A 27971-nucleotide genomic window follows, 5' to 3' on the forward strand; every position below is an offset into this window, starting at 1 on the left:
AAATTCCACATAATTAATCTTTTTAAAAAATACTCTGATTTAATAAGCATAAACAAATTGGTCTTTTCTAGTCGTAAAATGGGGATGTCACATGTAGGCCAAGAGGCTAGGCGCGGGTCAGCTCCGACTGTAAGTCGTAGGCATGGAGGCTCCAGAAGAGCAGTTGAGTTGAGGCGGCAGACCAACATACCTGGGGTAATCTAGTTCGATCATTTTGGACCTAATATGTATGCTTGTATATGTTTTGTGGTGTGTGGTATTTTGGGGGAACTCTTGACAACAATGAAGATTTTGTGTTTACTATAATACTTTGATTTTAAACAATGTATTATGGAACAAATGGTTTTCTTAACTAGTATTCTAAAAATGAGCAGTTTTACCTTAATTAAAAATGAAATTTTTTGATGTGAAAATAGGACGTTACACATGACATGGGGAATGAGCAACCACGTTGTGGCACACAAAAAATGCAAAAAAATTATTAAAAAAGTTACTTTAGGGTTCTCAGAAGCAGACCATGACGTGGTCAAGTAGTGACCATGACGTGGCGACGAAACAGTTGTGATCCAAATTCAGCATCGACCACGACCATGACGTGGTGGAGGACCAACCACGATGTGGCCAAGAGGCAAAACGACTCAATCATCATTTTTCAAGCATAAATAGATTCGATTTTAATTATGGCAAATTACTCGACAATTTAAAACGATTTAAACTAGAAATCCTACACATACAAACCCTAACATATGATTACGACAAAGTCTAAGTGTAATAGACTTGAGTTTACCTATGTTTTGATACCACTTATGGGTTTTGAGCCTAGTCAAAGACCAAAAACAAGGGCATCGGAAACAACAATTTTCTGATCTAATGACTCAAAACATGCAGATGTAACTCAAACAAATCTATGCAACTTATAAGACACAATAGATCAATTCATACCTTATTTTTCTTGGTGGGTTTCTCCTTCTGTTTAGCTAGTTGATCGGACTAGAGAACCTAACGAAGAGTTCTTATTTTGTAATCGCACCCAAGACACAAAACACTTGCAGATCTAAACTATCCTTGAACACGAGCAGCTAACATAATCGATATTTCAAATATGCAGAAGGGCACAAAATGGTAAATAGAAGGCCATGACGTGGGAACTATACTTCGGGAATTCTAAGGTTTTTGAAGGTTCCAAACTTTGGTGACTGAAGGGTACTTTTCACATGTATCAAAATCGAATTTGGAGTCCTCTATATATAGGGAGGTGATTTGAAACCATAAAGATAATTATCAAATATAATAATAATAATCTATATATTTCAAATTGTAATGGAATATTCCAAATCCCTTTATTTTCTATTAATTAATTAAACAATAATCTCTAATCTCTAAATATTATTAAAAGAGAATCTTTAATTAACCAATGAAGCAATCAGGACCCTTGATTGTATTTGAATCATATGTTTTCCACCATTAAATCAAATTGATGACATCATCTTTTCCAAATAGAATTCAAACACAATTACATTTAATTATATAATCTTTAAATTCAACAATTATGTTATCAATTGAAACATATCATTCTATTTATATAGAAGATGTCAATTTCTATAGTTAATATTGTTTCTAATATAACTCCCTTATTTATAGCTTTTGGCTTCAAATTTTAAATCCGTTTTTTTTAAATAAGTATTTAAATAAGCATATCATTAATTTGGTTATTAACCTATAAACTATAATCTAATCCAATTAAATCTACAAAATATTTGAGAGTCAAAATTAAAGTCACTATCCTTCATAATTTATCATAGAATATCCCACCTAAATGAATCGATTTGAGATAATGATTTGAATTTTAAACTCATAAAATAAGCAAGTCAATTAATTTGTAAATTTGAATCAATATAACGGATTTTTTTTTCTAGATTAATAACTGGAAATCTCAAAGATGATATCCTAGGATCCCATTTTTTTAGAAGATAATGATTTGATTATTCAAAAACACCTTATATATACGATTACATTGAAGTTGTTATTCTTCCGATTTTGGATTGAGTCCTACAATTTACAGCATTCTTCTTTAGCAATTTTCTTATTCAACTCTTTTTTCTAGGTTCTTTTTTTACTTTGTTCTTCTTCTCATTCTCCAATTTCTTGCATTTACTCTCTCTTCTTATTACATGTTATTATTGTATTCCTACTGAGAGGTCATGGAAAAAAATTAATCAATCTACTTTAAGCTTATTACTTTCATTCATATCTAAATATTATTACAAGAGAACCTTTAATTCACCAATGAAGCAATCAGGACCTTTGATTGTATTTCAATAATATGTTTTCCACTCTTAGATCAAATTATTGACATCATCTTCCCCAAATAAAAACCAAACACAATTACATTTAATTATAAAATCTTTAAATTCAACAATTATGTTATCAATTGAAGCATATCATTATATTTATATACGAGATATCAGATTTTATAATTAACATTGTTTCTAATTTAACTCCCTTATTTATAGCTTTTAGCTTCAAAATTCAAACATGTTTAGTTTTTTTTTTTATATTTTTTTTTGAAAAAAATCATTAAATAAGCATATCAATAATTCGGTTACTAACCCACAAAATCTAATTTAATCTCATTAAATCAGCAAAATATTTGTGAGTCAAAATTAAAGTCAATATTATTCATAATTTATTTCTCAGTATATCCCACGTAAAATGAATCAATTTGAGATAATGGTTTGAATTTGAAAACTCATTAAATAAGCAAGTTAATTAATTTGAAATTTTGAATCAATATAATTGATATCTTTTTTTTTCCAGATGAATAGCCGAAAATATCCAAGTTGATATCTTAGGATCCTAATTTTTTGAAAGATAATGATTTCCTTATTCAAAAGTAATATATATATATATATATATATATATATATATATATATATATATATATATATATACACATTGAATTTTTTATTCTTATGATTTTGGATTGACTCATATGATTTATAATGCTCTTATTCAATGGTCTTCTTCTCCATTTCTTTTTTCCAGGCTCTTTCTTTACTCTGTCTCCTTCTTTTTCTCTAACTTCATGTATTTACTCTGTTCTTATTACCTGTTATTTTATATTCCTGTTGAGATGTCATAAAAAGTTAATCAATCTACTAAAGGAAAGATACGTGCTAACATTTTGAATTTGTATTGCCCTCCACGAACCAACCGTAGTCTCATAGACTATTCCCACATATCTTAATAGGTCTTAACATTCCCCCAAATCTAGCTACAAGAAGTTATGGATGCACTTCTTGAATCAATCCTCTAAACTGAAATTCATTTGTTAGTTAGATGTAGCTACTAAAATGAAAGATATGTGAAAGTTCATTATTATTTATTAGTGTTAACCTTTGGCAAATTATGAAACTAATATTATATTTTTGTTCATAACAAGGCTTTTTTTGTAATAATTTCTTTGATTGGAAGATATGTATATCTGATTAGGTGTAGCCTGAAAAATCATATTTTTATTCTTATAAGGACAAAATACTTTAGAAATTGGCCAAATTACAATGTCTGAGTTTGATGTTTATGGATATGGCAATGTACTTTAATTGTAATGTTTATTAAAATTTCTTTAAAAAATTTAACGTTGATGGTACATACAACAACTTATTGTTGCTTTTGGTTTTACATGACCAACATGAAAAGTGCCATATGAGCCTCCATGGGGGTTTGTATACCGAACAAAGTCAATTCATAAAGCTACTACACAACATGTTTTAATCAATGAGTCGCATCATGTTGTGAGAAAACAAATATCATGCCAGGTGCATTTTGTGCACCTTTATGCACAACCTTTAGCCCTTTTTATGTATGTTTTTAGCATAATTATTCCTTGCTTTTATTGCCTTTCATCATATTTAGGTTAATTTCTGGAACAACCTTATTTGCACACTTTCATGTCTCTTTCGGGAAAACCGGAGGTTAGAGCACATTTTTGGAGGTACCAGGGAGCATTGGTGAAGATTACAGAATGATCGGGCGTAGAACGAAAAGTTGGAAAATCAAGTTTGGATTCGGAGTTAGAGGGCTACACGGGGTGTTTTGGGTTTGGCCTAGAAATCCAACACGGGGCGTGTTTGACCATTCCAGACACTTTGACTTCACTGAACACGACCCGTGTTCATTTAGCCTATTTGGACACGGGGCGTGTTGGTCCAAATGAACACTCTTGAGCATCGTACTTTGGAGCTGGAATCGAGGATTGATGGCTATGTTTTCAGTCAACACGAACCGTGTTGATTTACTCTATTTTAACACGGGCCGTGTACGACTTAAAAACTGCCTTTTGGTAGTTTTTTCCATTTTTCATATGTCGGGAAATGATTCATTTTAGAGGAGATGACAACATATCAGAGCACATTTTGAGAGGGGATTTCGAAGGTTTTTGCAAGGGTTTGATTAGTAATCATTTGGAAAAATTATTTCTAGTATTTGTAAGTTGTAATTTCACTTTAATTCCATCTTTTATTCTTGTGATCTTGTTCTACCCATGTGTGGCTAGAACCCTAGTTTCTCCAATTTCATGTTTTGACTTTTTGGTTGTGAATCAAATCATATGACCTGATGTTTGTGTTTAATTTATATATAGTGAAAATGATTTTACTTCAATCGAATGTTTGATTCTAATAATGATTCTTATTGGCCATTTGAATTAGGGTTAGGTCATTCAAGTTATTCATTTTGCAAAATCCGTAATTGTTTTGTGAATTGAACTAAGTAACAAGCATTAAATTGATTTCTTATGAATGAATTTAGTGTAAATCTTTTCACACATTCTTACGCTCCCGAGCTTGTGAAGAGTATTGGGTGTTGTTGGGAACATTCACAATAAGCTTAATGCAATCTTTTAATCTAACTTTAAGAGATTGTTTAGATTAGGTTAGTAAGGTTAGGATTAATCAAAGAGCTTGTTTTGATTGACTAACATGGTGAATGGAAAGTGTTAGAGCTTATTAACACTTTCAAGTACCAACTTATATAGAATGAAACAAATGTCTTGTCATCTTTGATTCACATTGCTGGATTGCTATACATGAAGTTGGAGTCCTTACAAAATCTGAACTTAACTCACTCATTTAGTCGATTACGTGTGCTTCTAATTTGTTTGTTTAGTCATTGCATTCTACCCCCCCCCCCCCCCTTTACTGTTGGTGACCATAGTACCTTGCGCAAAGAGGTATATACTAATTATCCTGTGTCTCTGTGGATCGAACCTACTTGCCTTGTACTACCTTTTAGTGCAATAGAGTAGTGTATTTGGAGTCATTTGTACCCATTTATTTGTTGGGTTTGACACCCCTAACAAATTGGAGCCATTGAAGGGGACACGGTGTTACTAATTGTTTATGTCTAGATCTTTTCGTACATGTACACCATTGCCAATTGACTCAGAGATAGAAAGGACTGCAAAGAAGTTAAGGAAGCAAGCCAAGCTTCGTAAGAGGCAACCCGTTTCCGGTACTTCTTCATCATCTACTCCCCCAGTCATCAAAATTTGGGAGGACATACCCCTCTCAAGTGTATCAGCCTCAGAAATAGAAAGTCTGTCACTCTCACCACAACCATCCTCACCAATAAATACCACTCCACCCTTTTCGCCTGTTCATAATATCCTAAACACTTCACCTACATAAACATCACCCACTTATCAAGCCATGTCAAACAACCTTGGAGGGAATCAAGGTCCTCTAAACCCACCACCCAAACAAACCCTTCGCCAATGGGCGAGGAAAGAGGTTACTTAACAACCTCTTTGCATCACAAATCCGGTAGCCACCAACCTAGAACTGAAATCCAGACTCATCCACTTACTCCCAACCTTTAGAGGCCTGGAAAATGAAGATCCTCACAAGTTCCTCACTGAGTTCCATGTAGTATGTGTGGGTATGAAACCACACAATGTCACGAAGGATCAGATCAAGCTTAGGGCATTCCCTTTTGCAGTGCAAGATGCAGCCAAAGACTGGCTCTATGACCTCCCACCGGGGACGGTGACTACTTGGGTAGACCTTGCAAGGTTGTTCTTGGATAAGTACTTTCCTGAAATGAAAGCTTCAGCCCTACGGAGGGAAATTATCGGAATCAAGCAACACAAAAGAGAAGCTTTCCACACATATTGGGAAAGATTTAAGAAACTTTGTGCCCGTTGTCCAAAGCACGGGATTACCGAGTATCAGATTCTACAGAACTTCATTGAAGGCATGACCCCAATGGAAAGAAGACTTCTCAATGCTTCTAGTGGTGGATCTTTACCCGATAAGACTCCAACCAAAATCCGCAATCTAATCAAGAACATGGCTGAAGATTCCAAACATTCAAGCCATGATGAAGAATGGTACACGGATGCACCTCGAGGTGTAAAGGAAGTTCAAACTCTTCAGATTGAAGCTCAATTTTCCGAGCTCACAAAAGTAGTAGTGATGCTTGCCAAAGACAAAGGTATGCAGCCCACACCCCGCCCATGCGGTATTTGCACTCAAGTGTGGCATCCAACCGATATGTGCCCATAACTTCAAGAGGAAGATTATGAAGAAGCAAAAGTCATGGGTGGCTATTCCAGGTCAAATCAGAGAGGTTATGAGCAACCACGAGGTGATCAGAGATGGAACAATAATCAGAGTTAGGGAGGAAATCAACAAGGAAATTATCAGTCAAATCAATCACATCAATACCAACAAAGACCACCATTTCCTCAAAATCAACAAAGACCACCCTTCCAACCTCAAAATTACCAGTCAAGGCATCCACAACAGCCACCTCCACAAGCAGGTTCTTCAAGCATGTCTCTAGAAGATATTGTCAAAAGCCTTGCCACAAGCACTCAAAGCTTCCAACAAGAAACCAAGGCAAGCATAAAAATCTTGGAGCAACAAGTGTCACAGCTTGCTATTTCTGTAAGCAAACTAGAATCTCAAGGAAAGTTGCCCGCCCAAACAGAAACGAACCCAAGGCATAATGTGTGTGCCATTACTTTGAGAGGCGGAAATAGCTACAATAGTCCAAAAGTGCCGGTTGATCAAGAAGAAGAAGAAATAGTGATCGAAGAGGCAACCAAATAAGAGAAAAAGGAAGATAAAACAACCGAAAAGAAGCTCTTCGTCACTGATTCTAAAGCCACACCTGCTCCATTCCCCGAACGATTAAAGAGCACAAAGAAAGAACAAGAGGAGAGTGAGATTATGTAAATGTTCCAGAAAGTTCACATTAACATCCCACTCCTTGAGGCTATCAAGCAGGTACCTAGATATGCAAGGTTCCTTAAGGATCTTTGTGTATCTAAAAAGAAATTGAAAGGATACCAAATCGTAAAAGTTAGGGAAAATGTATCTGCGGTTTTGCAAAAAAAGATGCCCCCAAAGTGCAATGATCCGGGTGTTTTCACGGTTCCTTGTAAAATGGGTAACCTTTTTGTACCACATGCCATTCTTGATCTTGGAGCATCAATTAATGTTTTACCCTATTCAAGTTATAAGACAATGAGAATTTGACCTTTATAAAAAACCGGAGTTATCATTCAACTTGACGACCGGTCTTTGGTACACCCGAAATGTGTATTGGAGGATGTGTTAGTGCAAGTTAATGAACTTGTATTTCCCGCTGACTTTTATGTTTTGGATATGGGTGATGAAAACACCCCACAATCGAACTCCATCCTTTTGGGGAAACCTTTTATGAGTACCGCAAAAACAAAAATAGATGTAGCCAATGACACTTTGTCTATGGAGTTCGATGGTCATGTGTATTTAATTTATATTCTCTGTGTTTAACGCAGGTCATAATCTAGTTAATTAACAAAATAAGTCCCTCATATAAATATCTTTTGATTTATGCTTTATTTTGTTCTTGCATGTAACCCAAAATGACACAACTATTTATAGTAATATTACCGGGTTTGTTATGGCTATGAGCATTAATCTCCAACACTAAATACACAACAAAATAAAGTACAAAGGAGCGTCCGAGTGAAAAAACTTTTTATAGAGCGAAACTTGCAAATTGACTTAACCCACAAGGACGATTTATGTAATATACTCTCTTTCTAATGTTAGATTTTGAACACTTGATTTGTGTTTATGGTTGCATGTTTTCAATTGTTACTCACTGTAATGTCTGTCGAAAAAAAATATCATAATAAATCGAACAATCCATTTACGAGTTGGGTAGATATGTTCGGATTAATTATGTTTTGGGTATTGAAAATAGGGCATTTAGTTAACGTGTATTAATTCAGGTTCATGTATCATTGATAGTTTCTTTTTATTTACGTCTTTTTATAGTTTATTTTAGCATATTTCATTCGTAATTTAGTTAATCTTCATGCATATTTTCCTTTTTGTTATTTTATTACTATTTCGGGTACTTTCTAGTTTCGTGAGCGTAATTGCAGATTTTAAGGAGACTAGCAAATCAGGATCTTTGAGAGGCGATTGGACTTGAAGGACAACAAAGATTTTGGGCTTGATGGCTAGTGGAGATGATGCATGGAGTGGGCTTGTTGATTATTTGAAGGATTGGAGAAAATGAACTTTGAATTTGCAAGAAACGGTAGAATATTTGAGCGTGCATAGATTATTGATTGGGCGAGTTCATGAGCTATGGGTAATTTGGAGAAGCCAAACTGGGCTTAAAATGAAGAAAATGGGCTAGGAGCTAATCGGACTTAAACTGGGCTAGTGGATTATGATGTAGAGGCCCAAAACTCAAAGAAGCCCATAATTAGGGACCACCCGTGCAACCTACCTGCGCAGAGCTGCGCGGCCATGTACATATGTGCAGAGGCATTTTCAGAATTCTATATTGGTAGCTATTTGAGGAAGGTTGTAACGTCACGAAAATCATGACATAAAAATTTCTGTTTTTAGATTAATAAATCGTTAATACATATTTTTCCCAAAAACCAAGGTAACAAAACTTTAACATAACATCACCAAATCAGAGTAATTATTTGAATATGAAAAAATGTGGTGTGTGTCCTACAATCATCCAGAACTCTTCCAATTGAAAATCAGAGTACCTGAAACATAAACTGAAAAGTGTAAGCACAAAGCTTAATGAGTTCCCTATAACATACCCCACATAAAAGTCACAAGAGTCCACATAAGTCATACATACAAACATATAAGGATGTCATGAAAACCCTCCATGGTCTTACTTCGGGTGCCATGGGAACCCATGCATGGTCTTATCTAACTGTCATGGGAACCCCCCACATGGCCTTTACTATTTTTTCCATAGGAACCCCTACATGGTCTTATCTAACTGGCATGGGAACCCTCACATGGTCTTCATATAAATACATAACACATTGATAGCACATTCGCAAATAACCACTACAGCTAAATAACACGGGCCGACCTTGGTACCTTAGACCCTTTGATATGGTGAGGAGACTTACCTCGGACTGCCGAATCAAACAGAAAATTCCTAGCTGTTGGCTGACAGATCCCCAAACTAAAAAAAGTCAAAACAACACCCAATCAACAATTGAGTTCCAATCCATTGCTAGGGTAAATGACAAATTTACCTATTACCTACTTTGGACCAAGACTTAGGCCCAAACCTAATAATCCAAAAGGCCCAAATACCAATAACCATCCAAGGCCCAACCCATGGCCTAATTTTCCAAATTGAACCCAAACCCATTATAGGCCTTATCAAAATAATTCTCAGCCCAAAATAGGTAGCCCAAAACTGAAATGACACCACAAGGCCCAAAACAATAAGGCCCACATCCAAACTTAAATCCAAGTCCAACAACCAAAAACCCCACTGATCAGACGAACGTACGACGTTTAAGGGTTGAACAAATGACGTTCGTCGTCGGACAAGTTGACGGGGACTCAAGATTGAACGTGTTGCGTTCCCAAGAGCTATGCATGCGTTCGCGACTAAGTTCCAAATTCTCCTTCTAAGGACGTAATCCATTAAGTCCAATGTCTAAAACTCCAAAATAGTCCCATAACAGTGACTTGATCCATAAAGTCGAATGCTTTAAGCCTTTGCATGGCTTAATGAAGTGGAATCACCAAAATTGAACTTTAAGGCCAAAATCACTCTGAAAATGTGTTAAAACCTCTTAATACCTTAAGAACTCAATCCAAACTTCCAGATCTGATTTCAAGGTACTTCTTAAGTCATAAAGTTTCCAACTTTATGACTTATCATAACTCACTGGGACCCAAATCAAAGGCCTAATTCTGAAACTTCATCAAATAACTACCAAATCATACATGTAAGGTTTACACCCATCAAGATCCAAACTTTATGATTCCATAACCCCCACAAGGACCAAATATGAAGCTCTAAGGTTCTGGAGTAACTTCTACTCACAAGAACCACCACAAAGGGACCAAAACCATAACCAAAAACCAACTATCTAGATCTACATGAAAGAGTTGTCAGGTTGAGACTTTATACCTCCAGAAGATAGATCTAGGTGCACAAAGCTTGGATCTAAAAGCTCCAAGTAAAGCAATGACTCTTCAAGAAGTTCCTTCTTCCTCCTCAATCACCAAAACACTCATAAATCACTTTGAAGCTCAAGAATCACTCAAATTGAGCCTAGGGTTTCGTTCTTAGGGTTAGAGAGGATGGAGGCTGAAGGAAATGAGGGTTAGAGGTGAGTTAAGGTCTTTAAATAGGGTCCAAGACCCTAAATTAGGGTTTCCATCTGACCCGACGAATGCAGCACGTTCCCTTTGGGAACACAGGGCGTTCCCAAATGCTCTTGTGTCCAAATCCCTTCTTGAACTCCATGTGTTCCTACCTGGTATGCCATGTGTACACGTTTTGGCCCAACACCCCTCTAACTTCAAATGGTCACAACTTCTTCGTTATAACTCCGATTTTGACGTTCTTTATATCCACTGAAAGGTAACGAGAAACCCCACACTTTTATAAACTTTCTTTAGCTTGAAAACCAACCGAAATAAAATCTAAATTCCATAAAAGGCCCGAACCAACGCCTTTGCCGATACTCATGGGCTCTAAAACACAAACTGAAAACCCGGATCACCCAAACTACATCACCCACATAAAAATGAGACCAAGCTCAATTATTCAAGGGTTCTAAGTATACTAAAACCCACTCCTTTATCCTCATCATGCAATGGGAAACGATTCAAAACAGGGCATTACAAAGGTCGGTGTGTATCCTTTGCACACTTCTACACATCCGAAATTTGAAGGTTTATCTGGAGATTTTGGTGCATTCTGAAGGCCAAGAACACATCAAAACATCATTTTTTTTGCTCTTGATTCTTGATAGATGTTTGTTATAATCTACACTTACTTTGTTTTCTTGAGTTTAGCCATGCCAGGATAAACTAATATTGGTTGAGTTTGGTGAAATCACTTGAATGTTGAAGAACTCCATTAACTTGTTCTTGAATCTTTATGAGAATGTTTTATGTTTTAAAATCTTCTTGCTACTTGTAGGTTTTTATCCATGAGTTTAAAAGTATTAGTAGTGATTAGTTGGCTAATTTCTTGATTAAGTAACATATCTTAAAATTAACAAGCAAGTTCTCGTGTTAGTTTTCACTTCACATAATCACAAAACATTTTCTCCAATATGGTAGTGAAAGCATTTGACTCCTCTTGGATTTGGTGACTTTTTGGTTCCTAATGTTAGTTAATTTTCACTAATTACATGCTTAACGGAAATTGTGACTTTAACTAATGAAATATGTTATGCGCTTCTCTATCTATTTTATTAACTAAGAAGAGTCTAGGTAATCTCAAGTTTTTCGATTACCATAGCCAAATTAGATATTTAAAACGACTATTGCACTATTGGATTCTAACGATATGTTCACCAAATGTTCTAGTGTGGAAACCTTAAGTCAACCATCTCTCTTTCTCTCTCTCTCTCTCTCATTAATTTTACATCAAACTCTTGCTTTTGTTAAATTGTGTCTTTAAATTCTAGTTTAATTCTAATTTTATTATAAACATTTCAAAATATCAAAACCCCCATTTTTATTTTATATTAGTTTACAAGTATTTGTACAACAAAATTTTTCATAGAAGTAACAAATTGAACCAATCTTTGTGAATTTGATCCCTTTACCATTCTACGCTATTTTGTGTACAATATTAAGGATATTTATTTTGTTGGCTTCGACAACCACCAATCAAACACGAATTAAATTGTACCCAAACTAACAAAAACAATAAACTACATGGACCAAACTCATAAATATTAAAAAAAAAACCTTCCTAAAACCTAAAGATTATATCTGGTCAATCTGTATTCACCGTAAAACCACGTCCATAAATTCCTAATTTACTAAAATACCTCCAAAAGTCAATCTGGTCTACGCTATTTTGTGTACAATATCAAGGATATTTATTTTGTTGGCCTCGACAACCACCAATCAAACACGAATTAAATTGTACCCAAACTAACAAAAACAATAAACTACATGGAACAAACTCATAAATATTAAAAAAAAACCTTCCTAAAATCTAAAGATTATATCTAGTCAATCTGTATTCACCGTAAAACCACGTCCATAAATTCCTAATTTACTAAAATACCCCCAAAAGTCAATCTGGTCAACCCTTGGTCAAAATAAAAGCCAACGGTCAAGATCAACAGTCCATGTTAACCTAACTCGTTGAGTGCAGTTCACTGACTCGTCGAGTCCTTCCAGAACTCGAGAAATCACGAAAACCCTAGTTGACTCATCGAGTTTCCAGACAACTCGTTGAGTCCATGTGTGTCCAAATGTCGGGAAAACCCTAACTGACTCGTCGAGTCGTTTTGCTGACTCGCCAAGTTCATGCAGAAACCCACAACGGCTAATCTTCATCGGACTTGCCGAGTTGACCATGCAACTTGTCGAGTCCCTTCAATCCATATCCCATTAAGATGTTTTTAAGCTCCCTTAGAGCTCCAAATCATAGATCCAACTTCTTAAGGCACAAATTCCACGCAAAGTTGCAAACTTTACGTGCATGCAAGGCCTTAAAGGCTTAGAAAACTAAAACTAAGTCTAGAATGAGGTTTAGGGAATTGTGAGAGGTTCATATGAGATAAAGTTGATAGCTTTATGAGTTTGAGACCTGGAGGAGTCCAGATCTGAAGTTGCAACTTCAGATCATGGCTAATACCCGAAATGGCTCACATATAGGCTAGAAATGGCTCTAAACTTAAGCATGGAGAGATCTAGCTAGAGAGAAGTCAAGGTAACGACTTGTTACCTTCAAAGTGATGCCAAGATGAGGTAGAGTCGGATTCACAAGCTCTTCTTTGCTCCAAGCTCCAAACCTTCTTCACAAAATGCACCAAAACACTCTTTAAATCTCATAAACACACAAGAACAAGATCTAAACTGATTAGGGTTTCTTATGGCCATCAAGAGGTGGTAAGGGACTGAATGCAAGGGCTTAAGGCCCTTTAAATAGGGTGCAAGCCCTAAAAATTAGAGTTTCATCTTCCAGCTCCTACTCGTCGAGTCTGGGTCCTTCGACTCGTCGAGTATGTCCAATAATCCACGCGAGTTAACCCGCCTCTACACGACAAGTTGGGGCAACCAAATCGTCGAGTAGGTCCATAAACATGTACATAATGCTTTAAAACTTATACCTAGGAGTCGGGGTGTTACATGATACTCATAATTCCCTAGTCATTAGAGTGTACAAAGGAGTAAAGGTTGTGAAGAGGGTGACAAATCTCAAACCATTGTTATGTGTGAAGGAAAATTTTATCAAGACTTTAACAATTCCAACTGTGTTGGAAGAGATTTACGAAGAACTGAATCCGAAACCTAAATAGGATGGTTTGAAAATCGAGACTGAAATAACCCGTTTAAATTAGTTGGTTATTTTGCTAATTTGCCAAAAAATAAGTTATTTTTTTAACTATATTTTAATTTATAACTAGTTTAAACAATATCCCCACTTTTTAATACAGTGAGCATGAGGTATTTTAGTGTGGTTACCGACTAAAACCGAATCGAATAGTGCATATATCGGTGTTTTGATTTTCAAAATCACCAAACTGATCGGTTGCGGTCTTTTTTTTTTTTTTGTTTTCGGTTTTAATCAATGCGGTTGGTTTTTTAAACCCCAACCACAACTATAAAAATTTATACTAAAGGAAGAAGTTTTGGTCTTCCAAATTAATAACGAATCAAAGTCCAAGGTTTATATGTCGTTTTTGTTATTTTATAGAAAAAGGAAACAGAATAATTTTATATCCCTCAATCGATGTGAAATTAGATGTTATACAATGTAAAAGTTTGGAATTGGATCAATATAGGGATAATGACCTAAAAGGGTAATATATTTTTCGATTTGTACATATTTAGTCACTGAGTTTTTTTTCGTCCACATTTACCCCCTCAACTTGTTAAACTGTACACATCAAGTCATTATGACCGGTTACTCTAGGTTAGCCGGGAAAAATGACTTATTAGGGTAATATATTTTTCATTTTGTACACATTTAGTCCTTAATATTTTTGTACACATTTAGTCCTTAATTTTTTTTGTTTCAAAATAAGTCATTTTTTGTTTTTATACCAATTCAATACTTATGAATGATTTATTTAAAGTTTTTCTCACGACATCTAACATTGGACTATCACTGATGACAGAGACGATTCTCTTTGGGTGCCCACAGTGGCACCGACAACCCCTGCTTTTTCTGTACACAGTGTAAATTTTTTGATTTTTTTTTCTTTTTTCTACTTACCGGCAACACCTACTACGGACCGACAACACCTACTATCAAATCCTACGTCCGTCCCTGATTGATGAGGTGTTTAGGGCTGTTGATGTTTATGTTCATCGCGGCTTCGCCTGCTTGGTTGCATAGGTCTTGTGGTTTAGCTTAGGTTTTGTATTTCGAACGTCGTAACTTCTTCATACGACATCTAATTTTAACGATCTTTATGTCTACGTGTTAGTTTTTTAAGTCTGCTATAACTTTCGTTAAGATTACTCCCATTTAAATATAATATGTTTTTACTTACGATTTTATAAAAAAAAACATCCATAAATGCATTCATAAAAAACGTATGAATATAAAGATTGTAATTAAAAAATATATTACTTTTTAACGGGAGTAATCTAAACGAAAATTGTAGTAGACTAAAATACAAACACATAGATATAAAGATCATTAAAATCCGAGATAGTATGAAAATTTTATGATGTTCAAGACACATGATCTAAGCAACCAAGTAGTCGAGATCGCGATGGACATAAACATCAAAAGTCTAAAACACCTCGTTAATGATTGTTCAATGTAAGATGTTGTGAGAAAAACTTAAAAAAAAAAAACATTCATAAGTATTGAATGAGTACAAAAAAAAATTGCAAAAAAAAAAAAAAAATTAAGGACTAAATGTGTACAAAAATATTAAGGACTAAATGTGTACAAAATAAGAAATATATTACTCTATTAAAATATTTTTACAGGTTAACCCGAAATAAACGGTCATAAGGACTGAATGTGTACAGTTTAACAAGTTGAAGGGGTAAATCTGAACAAAAAATAAATTCAGTGATAAAATATGTACAAATCGAAGAATATATTACCCTTTTAAGTCATTATCCCATAAATATATTTATAATTTGAGAGGAAAAATGAATTTTACTACCTAGAATGAGTAAACCACAACAACTAAAAATCAAGTAAAATAAGTTTAAGGAATTTTAACTCCAAACCTCAAATTCATATCTTAACTAATTCTTGATATGCTAGTGATTGTTATAAAATTCATATGTTCACCATCTTAATTAATTCTTGATATGCGACCGATTGTTATAAAATTATATAGATTTGTATATGATATCTGTAAATAAAATATATTTATATACAATATACAAATCGGTGCATTTTGGGTTTTTGCGGTTTTTAAAATTTTAAAATCGAAACCGGATATTTCCAAACAATTGAAATTGAATTTACGCTCGTTTTTGTTTTTTTTACAGTTTTTCTATTAGGGTTTGGTTTTTACCGGCCTAACTTTTTATAATGGGTATCTAATACAATTATTATTTATGAAAAAAAAAAAAAAAAAAAAAAAAAAAGACAAAACACGTCGACTCCTTTCTATCTAAAGTAAATGCATAGAAGTCGTCTGATAGAGGGATTCACCATCTTCACTTTGAGGTTGTAAAAGAGGCAGTCAAAATTAGGGCTTACAACGAAATAGTTAAATTATCGTCTGATTGAAGCAATGCCATGGCTTCCCACATCGATGGCTTCAACGAAAGCTATCGGGTTTATATTGTTCCGCCTTCGATAACAATTCGTCCCTTCTGGGACATCCGATAAAATTGGAACGATACAGAGAAGATTAGCATGGCCCCTGCGCAAGGATGACACGCACAAATCGAGAAATGGTCCAAATTTTTTTTGCCCTAATTTGCTCGATCGATTGCTGCATTTCTTTTCCAGATGCTTTTTTTTATTCAACAGCTCCAGAAAGGTACCGCTATCGGATCCTCCTAGGTTTAATTTCGTTGTTGTCGCTTATCTCGCTATAAAACTTATTGATTTCTTGTTATTTGCTGCGATATATGATGCTTATATCGACTCACATGACAAATGCTATGATCCATTGCTAATGAATGTAGATGGAATTTGTTAAGCTCCTTGTCTCAATAGTCTGGTAGAATCAGTTCATAACCGGGCATCAAATCTATTATACTACAACTTTCATCTTTAGAGGTCGCTGTAGACTGTTGTGTCCTTGAAGCTTCTGTTGGTTTCCTTTCTTCTTAATTTGAATTGGTGCAATGTTCTGGTTGTATCATGTGTGTTTAATAACAATTAACAATAACAAAATGTCTAAAGTTGCATACTTTAATGGTTTTCTGTAATGAACTAGCTTGCAATGTATAAAAGAAACTCAAGAAAACTATTGTATTGATTTCTTAAATGATGAAAAGGGATACAAGCTGAAAACTAACAGGAACAATGCAATAAGAGGAAAGATGGATAGAATTAGCAATTCGAGAAGCTAATGGTCTCCCAAGAGAAAGAAGCTTCTAATATTCTCGCATGATCCCCTCCAGGTCATTTTTGCTGACCTTATATTCAGTGATGACAACTTTTAATGACCATATTGCCCCTGTTCTGTCCCCACGATTTGGTTGTGGTCCCCCTCTGATTGCGACCCTTTTGGTTGTTTCTTCCTCCTGTAAGAAAATTGAATTTGTGGGTAAACCACATTTTCATTGGTGTTTCAACAAGTATAATGATTAGTTTGGAATAAAGCTACAAATACGATATGATAGATTAGACACATGATTCACTCCTTAATGATAATCTTGAATGCCTGATAGATTTCAACAAGTATAATGATTAGTTTGGAATAAAGCTAATTGGTTAATCTTGAATGCCTGATAGCATCAATTGATGTTGAAGGTATGCATGATGTTTTCTGACAAGTCTATGTGTTAAACTGTTAGCGTGTAAAAGGTAGGTTAATTTTTCATAAACTAGGGCCTTAATTATTAGTTGTTAAATGCACATGATATCATATCTGTGAGGTGGGTTAAAACAAGTGAACAATTGGCAATCTTTCATGAATTTTACAAGGGCAAGCTGTGGGAAATAACAACATACTTCACTTTTGACCTATAACAACATACAACATCGTAATTTAAGTTTTTTTTATTATTATTATTAAAACAATCTACTAAGAAAAATCTTATCACTTATAAGTATAACATTGTACTTTCAAGTTTTAAAATTTCTCGTATTAGGACATTAAACTTGATAAAGTCTACCGAATTATAGCAATGAAAATTTCCTTGTATTAATGACAACACTATAATTTGGTAGAAGTTTCAAAGCTAATGTGGAAATATGTTGCTATTTCTTGCATTTAACCCAATATTTGTTGTTTTACATCTTTTTAAATAAATCCTACTTTTTCTTACATGATCAGATGATTAAAACCAACAAAAACTTTTTACAAAATTGTATAATTTATCTAGATCACTTGTGAATGTTTTCTACTAACTTGCGAAAGCAATGCCTGTCATTGTGCTTTATTTTTATTATATTTTCATTACTTCTAACATTGTTTGTTTTGTATTGTTTTTTATTTAGTGATCTAGAAAAGACAAACACAAATGACTTTAAAAGAATTTTGAAGGATAAAGGAGCAGAAAACGAGGCATCCAAACAAACAACTTATAAGGATTAATATCTTTGTAGTTAGGGGTGGACCCAAAAAAAAATCGTTGGGGTCAATTTTTTTAACAGATAGACATTTCTCTGAAACCAATTTTTGATCAAATTATTTATTTGATGTAAATTTAAACCATTCTTGTTTACTAAATCTGAAAGTTTTATATATTATCAACAATCTTTACAAGTATAAGGGTTTGTAGATGTTTTTAGTATTTGAATAGAAGGTGCAAATCCATTTATGCATATTCACTTTTCCCACATCGACCAATAGTGAAATCTTGAATGTTTGATAGAGATTATTAGAATGTGGGAAGTTTGAAGTTAAAGTTTAATGGCTTTATTTCTATCTTTAATAAGTTTCGAAGGGACATTTGAAGAGTTGCTGTTGAATTATAAATTTTTTAACGATGATTAGAGATGATCATTTATGAACATGATTTTTGTTTCTTTCGTTTAGATCATCTACATGATTAGCAACATAACATTAACACAAAAACCCAAAAAGTATTTAGGATGCCACGTCACCAACATTTGAGATCGTTGCACCCATGAGGCTACCTCAACGGGTGACATGGTTTTCATGGTTTATCTGTGAGGGAAAGTGACATTAACAAAGATGTGAAAAATGAATGGTTTATTTTCATTATACAAAATATAGATAGGATAGATATTTTAGCATTTGTACGTATATATAAATAGGATAAGATAATATGAGATGATATGATACAAAGAAAACCACATATGGTAGTGCATACTTCATTAAATGTATGAAACTTTGATATATGTAAATTATATGACTTAAATATATCTTTTTTAGAGCAGAAGGAAAACTAAAAGGCTTAGTAGATAAGAATCACATACAAACTATGGGGTTTTAGATATATCAATCATTTATTATGGTGTACAAAATTGTGGCGGAGGTTCTTGCCAATCGAATTACAATATGAACGATGAGCGATTGATTTGAAGTTTGAACTCTGAAGACGTTCGTTGTTTCTTTCTCTATTCGAATCGATCTAACCTAATCTTTGTTCTTGCGACATCCCTCCTGTTCTTGTTATTGTTCATCGACAAATTTCCACCGACAAATTAAGCGACCAACGGACCTCCGACCTGGTTATTGACCTCCGGTGAGTGCTACTGGTTCTCTACTTGTGTAATTATCGTCGACTTTGATAGTATCAGTAATTATTTTGACTTCTGGACCTGGTTCTTTGCTACTGTGTTACATTGACTCAATCTCATTACTTCATTACTTGATTAGCTTAGGTTTCTGGTTTTTTCTACTTCGCTACTTGTGTAATTTAACTATTAAAGCCTCGAATTTCATTCATTAATGGCGTATTTTGTTTACACCGCCGCCTGTACCCACCATGGCACCATCCATCGCCGCACACCACCGACACCAACAAACACCTATCTACGACCACTAATCACCCACCCTTCACGCCGAAAGTTAATTCTTGGTTGCAATTTGTGCGTTGCTTTGCTGATATTGACGATATGATGATGCTCTGTTTTGTTTGCTACCTCAACTCTCAAAATTATGATTAAAGCGCATCGCTATTATTGTTGAGCAATTCCCACTTCATGTGTGGGTTTCTCTGAGAAATCCTCATGTTCTGGTGCTCAAAATTTATGTGATCATGTCCAAAGTTCATCATAGCTTACACATGAGTTTGCCTAGCCAAATTTTTTTTCTTACAAAGACTATAAACAATGTGTCAATAACAAAGATAGAAGTCATATAACACTAGTGGCTTCTTATAGGAAGGAGTTTGAAAAAAATGAAGTAGTATTTGTGTAAAATAAAATAAAGTCATAAGATCGATAAAAGAATCACACCCCATGAACTCATGAAGTAACAAAGCTCAGTTTGAAGTCTGAAGAATATTATCTCTATGTCATTCAGGTAGCTAAGGGGAAATGAAGACTTCCACATCTTCTTCCCTGTAAGTTATAATATGAATGAATATCTCACTTTTTCATCCAATTACATGTCTAAAATATCATCTCCTGTATTGTTGTTGTTTTCAGATGTGCTATCATTCCTGTAAATTGCATTTTAAATTGTTCAAATCAGCTAGCTTACCCTTGCAGTTTCAGTTTGAAGTTATCAAGAGGTTCTTAATCTCCTCCTATTCAATTCCCAATTCGAAATGAAATTAGGGTTTTCAGATTTACCCTACTATCATTTCATTCACATGTGTAAGACTAATTTCTTACAGGAAACAGAGTGCTCAAAGTTTCTCAATTGAAGGCTAGCTTTTGGGAATCCATTAGATCTGGGTAAATACTAAACACAACTCTTTCTTCTTCTTTTTACAAGAGTTTCATAATCTTTAAAATAAACACTCAAAAATATTATATATTTATATCCCAAACCAATTTATGACATCACAGGTTGATAAAGAACAACTCTACACAGGTTATAGAACCACCTTCTTCCACTCCACAAGAAGATGAAGAACAAGAACCTCTACCTGAGGAATTTGTACTTGTTGAAAAAACCTTGCCAGATGGCACAATTGAACAGATTATCTTCTCATCTGGTGGAGATGTTGACATATATGACCTTCAATCCTTATGTGATAAAGTAAATTTCATACATGGATTCTTAATTAGTTAATTTCCCATCTCAATATGTCATTTTATCATTATTATTATTTTTTATAAGGTTGGGTGGCCTAGAAGACCACTATCAAAGCTAGCAGCTGCACTAAGAAACAGCTACATGGTAGCAACACTGCATTCCATAAAGAAATCAGCAGCTGGAGAAGGTATATTATATATATATATATATATATATATATATATATATATATATATATATATATATATATATATATATATATATATATATATATTTCTTGAAATTTAAATCTGTTTTTGTTATTTATATTAAGGAATAATGACAAATACAATTACTTGGCAGAATTAGATAATGAGAAAAAGCTGATAGGAATGGCTCGTGCCACATCAGATCATGCATTCAATGCAACAATATGGGATGTCCTTGTAGATCCTAGCTACCAGGTATATATAATATATTAGAAAATATTGAAGGTTAATATAATTTTTTTTTTTTGTGACTGGGTTTAATATAATTTGTTTTTGTGATAGGGGCAAGGTTTGGGGAAGGCTTTGATTGAGAAGATTATAAGGGCTCTACTTCAGAGAGACATTGGGAACATAACACTGTTTGCAGATAGTAAAGGTATGTTATATGTATGTATGTATACACTATTGATTGTGTGGAAGTGAATTTAGTTAAATCTTAGAGAGATTTTGGGTTGTTGTTATTGCAGTTGTAGAGTTTTATAGGAATCTAGGGTTTGAAGCTGATCCAGAGGGTATTAAGGGTATGTTTTGGTACCCAAGGTTTTAGATGAAGGGGGAGGTGATACTTGATACTTGATATTACTCAAAATGGTATGTATGCATACCATTTCTCATCCTTTTTAATAGGGTTCAAAACAAGCTCAAAATGCACATTTTTCCCACCATGTAAAATTACATGCATGATGATGCTTCATGAAGTTTTATTGTAGCCTAAGACGTTTGAAGTTATTGAAAGATGTAAAAAGTTTGTGCAAGTTGTTTGTTTTCTAATTGAGTAAAGGCAACATCCATATAATTAGAAGGTGTTATAATTTTATATGCATAACGGCAACACAATTTTTTTTTTTTGCAACCTCAGTTGTCACTAACACCATTTTCCCACCACTTGCCTAAGGAAATACACATCACCCAAACCATTTTTTAAAAAGTTAATATAAAATTGAGAGAGGGAGGGAGGGAGGGAGGGACCATGTCAGTGTAACATGTTGAACGGCACAAAATTTATGTCAAATAATAACACACAAGCAACATGTAAATATATTTTATTTTTTAGACACGATCTTCAATCAATTATTTGATTTCTTCCATAAAAATGATATAATTTTTTTATATCGAGCTATGTTCAACTGATATATTGTTTTTAATGTCAGAACGAAAATTTTAAATATTTTTTTTTCCAACTTATACATTTCATAAACTAGACTTACATTTTTAATAAAAATAACTTTATAAATGAAATTATATTATACTTATAAACAAAAAAGATCGTTAAAAAATAAATAATTTCATGTTCATTATCATATTATCAAAATAATCATTTTATTAAAAAGTATTTATGTTAAATTCTAAACATAAAAATTTATCTTAGGATTTTTATACTCAATACTTTTGATTATAACTTAGTTATCACAATACAACGAATGAGAAAACAAATATGCAATAAGTTTTGTCGCTAAACCTTTTTATATGGTAAAATCAATTCTTTTGAAGACTATATCTATATATGTAGGGGATATAACATTGTTATGCATTATACGTTGTACTCTATTAAAAAGTTTCACCACATCTAGCGTGAGAAACCAAACGTATCAAACGTAAAATGGTATAAACACATATTGATTTTTCATGTTTTGTGACTTTGCATATGACAGCTTTTAAAACAGTCTGTCTCACTTAGTATATAAATTATACAATATAAACGATATCAGTTTAATTTATAATATTATTATTAGAATTAAGCTATTATTATGAGTAAAATAACGAGAATGTCGTGTAAAAATAAATTGCATTATATCATCCATAAAGAAATATAAGTTTATCGTTAAATATCTGACTTTTATGACTATATAGTACAAAAAAAACATTGTCCATAAGCAAAGATTCAATTACATTGCTATTCTTGTCTGCCAAAGAATGTTTGACAGTTTTTAAGAGAGAAAATAATCATATAACACCTACATTTATATCATAAATTCGAGGACCTTGTCTCAAATGCATTGGACTTTTCACTGGACTATGACCAATATGACAAAAACTATAACTTTTTATCCCACCCAAAAAACATGGAACAAGACATGACATAGACTCATCACCAATCTCTCAATCATGCAAAAGACATAAATACCCTCATTGGCCCCATTGGGTGTAACAGGACTAAACAAGCTTTCTAGGCGTAACAGAACCAATATGAAGATATAAAAAAAAAGGTCTTGATAAAAATATTAAATCAAAACTCAAATATCAAAACACATTGGAAACAAAATAAAAGATAGATACAGAGTTTAAGTTTCGTTTCATTTCATCCAGCTGTATTGAAGCTAACAGACTTAACAATAGTACTGACCCTCTCAGCAAATGTCTTGGAAGTTATCTTTTTACCAGGGACATGAAATGGGTTTGACACAGCGTCTAAATATGCAGAATGAAACCTTCTAAAAAACTGTTCCAATCACATAAAAAAAAATGTTAATATTCACTTTCTTTTTCACTTATCTGTCTGAATAAATCATGTTTTCAAAAAAAGTTTATATGCACTTACATTTCTTACATCTGCATCACGGACATCAAGGTCAGTTGTGACTAGGATAAACTTAACCTTTGTGTTGGTTAGATAACCATACCTGCCCACAAAATGTAACCCTAGTTAAGGACAAGTACCTGTACCTTGTAAAAAGTGTTATCATAAAGAAGGGAGGTCAAATTTTCTTGAAAAAATCAATGGGAAAACAAGAATGACATGAAAAAAATATGCTCACACTTTGTAATTTTCAGTTGGATATAGAAGACCAAGAAATGTCTCATTTATCATTGGTCCAGATTTTTTTGGGTTGTTCACTGCAATGCAGACATGAGAATCGAATTAATATTGACCACAGACCTAAATTGCTTTAAAAAATTTCCAGATAAAAAGAATTATATTCATTTTGGAAGAAGAAAGTGTGGAACACAAGCACTAAAATGTCTATCCAAAGTGCATTTCTTAAAGATACTAAGTAGAAATGTTGACCAATTTTTGTGTAGCAACTATTGAAATTTACAAACTTTATAGATTAAATGCAAGAAATAGATACATAATCCGTGATGTTTTAGCCAGAACAGGATCAAAACAGTGAGTTTCAAGTTCAAATACTTGGATCAAACAGTTAAAGAGTATAGAAACTGAAGGGAAATTGTATATACAAAGAATCAAGGCTCAAGATGAAAAAAAAAAAAAAGTAAGTGTCAAAGACAATTTGACAATTTGATGAATGTAAGAGTAAAAATTAAGATTTGAAAGAAATTAGGAACATGCATCTTTAACATTTGAAATTTTCAAATGAAAATTTTGTAAACACTTAGGTTTGGAAGGAGATCGCATCTGATTAACATCTTGAGAATCAAAAATTGTCATCCTGAATGGCAATCCTAACGCAATGACAGAACTTCCGATCTAGAATCCCAATCAACATTCTAATAAATCAAATCTAGAATCGTCTTCCAGTTTCAGAGTTGGAAAGAGCAAATTCGAAACCCTAAAAACTATATTTTGCACAAAAGGAAATGATGGAATATAAACTAGGCATTATTTTCATAATCACTATAAAATACCTCTTTCATCAACAACATCGAGAGAACAATGAACTATATGATGAAGCTTGAGCGCATCATCTGCTTCAGTGAAGCTCTGTATGTACAATGGATTATTCTGTACTTCCCAATATGAAAATAACCAAGCAAGTTATCAAACAATATACGCCAAATTCATGAAATTACACACAAAAATAAGTAAATCGAGCATAATCAAGAAGAACCTGATGGCCAACGACGGCGATGCAAACGATCATCTTCTCCGTCACCGATCGAGATTTCCACTTCTTATTGATCCGATTGACCCAAACGCACAGCGGGTTACTCTTTGGGTTTAGTTGTCGCCTAAATACAAAAATGGCCCCTAAACTTACTCTTTTCATAAATTAAGGCGCCTCAACTTTATTTTTTTCTTCCAAAAAAAAGTGACGGAAACTTGTATTTTCCATCAAAAAGGATTTACTTGGATAAAAAGTGAACATAATTAACATTTCATTAGGTGTGAGACCCATGTATTATATGGGTTTATTTAAAAAAATTAAATATAAAATTTTAACAATTTGAAAACTTTAAATTTATAAGAAAAATAAGAAATTTTTTGAATTATTAAAATTAATGAGACTTTAATGCATTAGATACATTACATATATAAACCATTTTCTAATAAATACCTTACATATATATTATCTTATATATTAAATGTGGATTTTAATTTAATAAAATCAAAAATACAATAAAATGACAAGTGGAAAATAGAAAAATTTAAAATTTCTAGAAAATGTCATGTGTCCAAATGAATGAGAAGAGGACATGTGGCAAAGTCATTTTCATTTATTAGGGTAGATTCGTTTTAAAAAAAAGGCAATATTTGGATTTGAATTAATATTTAATTTAATAAACAAACTCAATTACCAATAAAAAGTCCAAAATATATTGATAGGATCTACAACTAATTAGGCGTGCACACACATTAGCAGAAATTACTAAACCAGATTAATTTGACCAATTTTAAAGCTTATAAGAGAGCTTGTTGATTTGGGTTTTTTAATTGAAATGTATTAAAATTGTAGTGTCACAATCTTTGTGGGATACAATATTTGATCAAAGCAAATAATTCCATTTTGGGACGGGTCATGTTGGTTGAATTGTGTCTATTTTGTATTTTTTGGAATTTTTTACATAAGAAAGAAAAATATAAAAAACTCTTATATTATTTTCTTGTTAAGAAAAAATATATCATCTTTTACCTACCGATCTTCTCAAAATTTCTGATGAAAAGCTATTAATGAATTTTGTTTAATTAATGTGTTAATTAAATGTGATGTGACTGATTGACATTGATATTTCATGAAGCCTCTAAGGCTGCAAGGAGTGGGCGTGGTTGCAAACCGCGGTTTTGCCACCTGGACCGCGAACACCGCCCCCTGGGTGCGGTTTCGTACAGTTTTGGCCGCAGTGTGGCGAGTTCTGGCCGCGTCTTTTGATTAGATGGTGCAACTTTTGACCATTGAATGGTCCAGTGTGCACAACCACATACGGTCGTTTCTAATTCCGAACCAAAATTCGTTGAAAAAACTCAGCCCATTCGAGCAGCAACTAAAAGAAAAGAGAAGGCGCGGGTTAAAGGTTGGGAACCCCTAGAAGTGTTAGTGTTGGCACAATCTTGGATCGATATTTCAGAAGATGCAATGTCACACCCCGAAACCGATGGCAGAAACATTCCGGGACGGAGGACGTCATGTAAAGTATCACAACCAATGTACATAGTAAGCGTAGTAAACACAACCATTACATTACATAGAAGTATTTACATTTGTTTGAAAGTAAAGTTATACATGATTATAGATATATATACAACCAAAATGAACAAAAGTAAATACGAGACTGCTATATTGCTCCGTCTTCTCCAAAAGATCGCGGTGTACTTGTCTAATGTGGACCTGAGAATACAAGCAGTTTGAAAATCAACATAAAGCTGGTGAGTTCATAAGCGGATTGTTTTCGTAAAAGAACAAGTTTCCTTTGGTTTTCTGAAAAAGTTGATATCCAAGAAAATCTTATATTTTCTTATAAGGAAAGTTTAGTTATCCATTTGTTACACAGTTTGGTTAATAGCAGTTATGTTATCCCAGGAAAAACCCTTATTTTCCTAAAAGATGTGGTTAGTTCTTGGTTCGGAATGCAATGTACTAGTATCTACCATACTTGTAGTATTAGATAAGTATTCTGAAAGTCTGGTTATCCTATATACGAATGTCGAATATCTACTATACTTATCCGAAATTTTATTTTCGAAACTCTAATTTCGCTCAGAGGAATATATTAATAGACGAAATTTTGAATCTTTGGAGACACTAAGAGACGTACACTAGCTGTATTTTCGAAATTCTTGTGACATCCAAAGGCATGTTTTAGACGTATTTTCGTAACTCTGATGACACTCAAAGATGTACATTAGCTGTATTTTCGAAGTTCTGGTGACATTCAAAGGCGTACTTTCGAATTATTTCCGAAACTCTGGTGACACTCAAAGACGTACACTAGTTGTATTTTCGAAGTTCTGGTACCATCCAAAGGCATGCACGAGCTGTATTTTCGAAGTTCCGGCGCTATCCAAAGGCGTGTTTTATTAGTAATAATCCTAATTTATGATTAGCATGAATCCTTCGTAAATTATAAAATATAACATAGATTATAACATTTTATAAAGAGATCTACAATTAATCTGAAAGCTAACTCTGCAAGTTAAACGGTTGGCCAATACGGTTTCAGTGTTAAAAGCATACATAATATGAAACATTTCAAAAGAAATAATAAGTTTGAGTACAAGATTTCCTTATACTTTTGCTTGTATTCCCCCAATGAAAACATTGAAAAACATGGAAAAAGGTGTAGGGGTATGAACTCACCAGTCGAGAAATGTGTCGGCTAGGATGCTAAGTGTCAGTTCGGAGCTTGAACACGTGCGAGGTTCCTATGTAATATGAAGAGATACATAATTGTATCTAATTAGACTTTGAACTACCAAATAAGTAACATAATACACTCCGAGACGCGAAAACACTTCATATCAAGTGTTTAGAATGATTCGGGTTGCATCTAAGGGTGTGTAGGGCCTAGATAAGGAGTTTACTCTTCAAGAGTAAGCCCTTAGGGGAGTTTACGGTCCAATGACCATATCCCCATGAGTTTACGGCCGTAAACTCATGGGTGGTGTGTTCTTGGATGCTAAATGGTCTTACAATGCACAAGGGGAGGTTCTAGGGTTGAATCAAAGGCTTAGGAAGTGATCGGGACTTGAATTGACCTTGGAAAGGAGTTTACGGTTTATGAAGATGTTCTTGGTGATT

At 33.7% G+C, this 27971-nt stretch overlaps 3 protein-coding genes and 1 non-coding gene across 5 annotated transcripts; 3 read left to right on the forward strand and 1 right to left on the reverse strand.

Moving 5' to 3' along the window:
- The first annotated feature begins 5939 nt into the window (after positions 1-5939).
- On the forward strand, positions 5940-7112 carry LOC111919290 (uncharacterized). Its single transcript, XM_023914898.1, has 3 exons — positions 5940-6492; positions 6614-6672; positions 6789-7112. The coding sequence occupies exons 1-3, from the start codon at positions 5940-5942 to the stop codon at positions 7110-7112; spliced, it is 936 nt and encodes a 311-aa protein (XP_023770666.1).
- A 9074-nt stretch (positions 7113-16186) lies between these two features.
- LOC111919310 (histone acetyltransferase TAP1) lies at positions 16187-21809 on the forward strand. 2 transcript variants are annotated; one of them, XM_052765995.1, is made up of 9 exons: positions 16187-16498; positions 20126-20165; positions 20251-20336; positions 20442-20502; positions 20617-20809; positions 20891-20993; positions 21149-21249; positions 21337-21430; positions 21522-21809. In XM_052765995.1, exons 2-9 carry the CDS (start codon positions 20140-20142, stop codon positions 21599-21601), a joined length of 744 nt encoding a protein of 247 aa, XP_052621955.1. In that variant the 5' UTR covers positions 16187-16498; positions 20126-20139; the 3' UTR covers positions 21602-21809. The 2 variants fall into 2 exon arrangements, with proteins under 2 accessions (XP_052621955.1, XP_023770682.2); XM_023914914.3 differs by lacking the exon at positions 16187-16498 and adding an exon at positions 18935-19343.
- Positions 16322-16424, forward strand: LOC111919322 (U6 spliceosomal RNA). Its single transcript, XR_002859466.1, has one exon. It is a non-coding gene; the product is annotated as a U6 spliceosomal RNA (small nuclear RNA).
- Positions 21810-23250: 1441 nt separating the features above from the next.
- Positions 23251-24995, reverse strand: LOC111919309 (uncharacterized). Its single transcript, XM_023914912.2, has 5 exons — positions 24846-24995; positions 24643-24739; positions 23811-23889; positions 23594-23675; positions 23251-23494 (listed from the first exon to the last, which is right to left on the reverse strand). The coding sequence occupies exons 1-5, from the start codon at positions 24876-24878 to the stop codon at positions 23354-23356; spliced, it is 432 nt and encodes a 143-aa protein (XP_023770680.1). The 5' UTR covers positions 24879-24995; the 3' UTR covers positions 23251-23353.
- Between the last annotated feature and the right edge of the window lie 2976 nt (positions 24996-27971).

The sequence above is a fragment of the Lactuca sativa genome, chromosome 8 (assembly GCF_002870075.4).
Source record: "Lactuca sativa cultivar Salinas chromosome 8, Lsat_Salinas_v11, whole genome shotgun sequence".
NCBI classification, from domain to species: domain Eukaryota; kingdom Viridiplantae; phylum Streptophyta; class Magnoliopsida; order Asterales; family Asteraceae; genus Lactuca; species Lactuca sativa.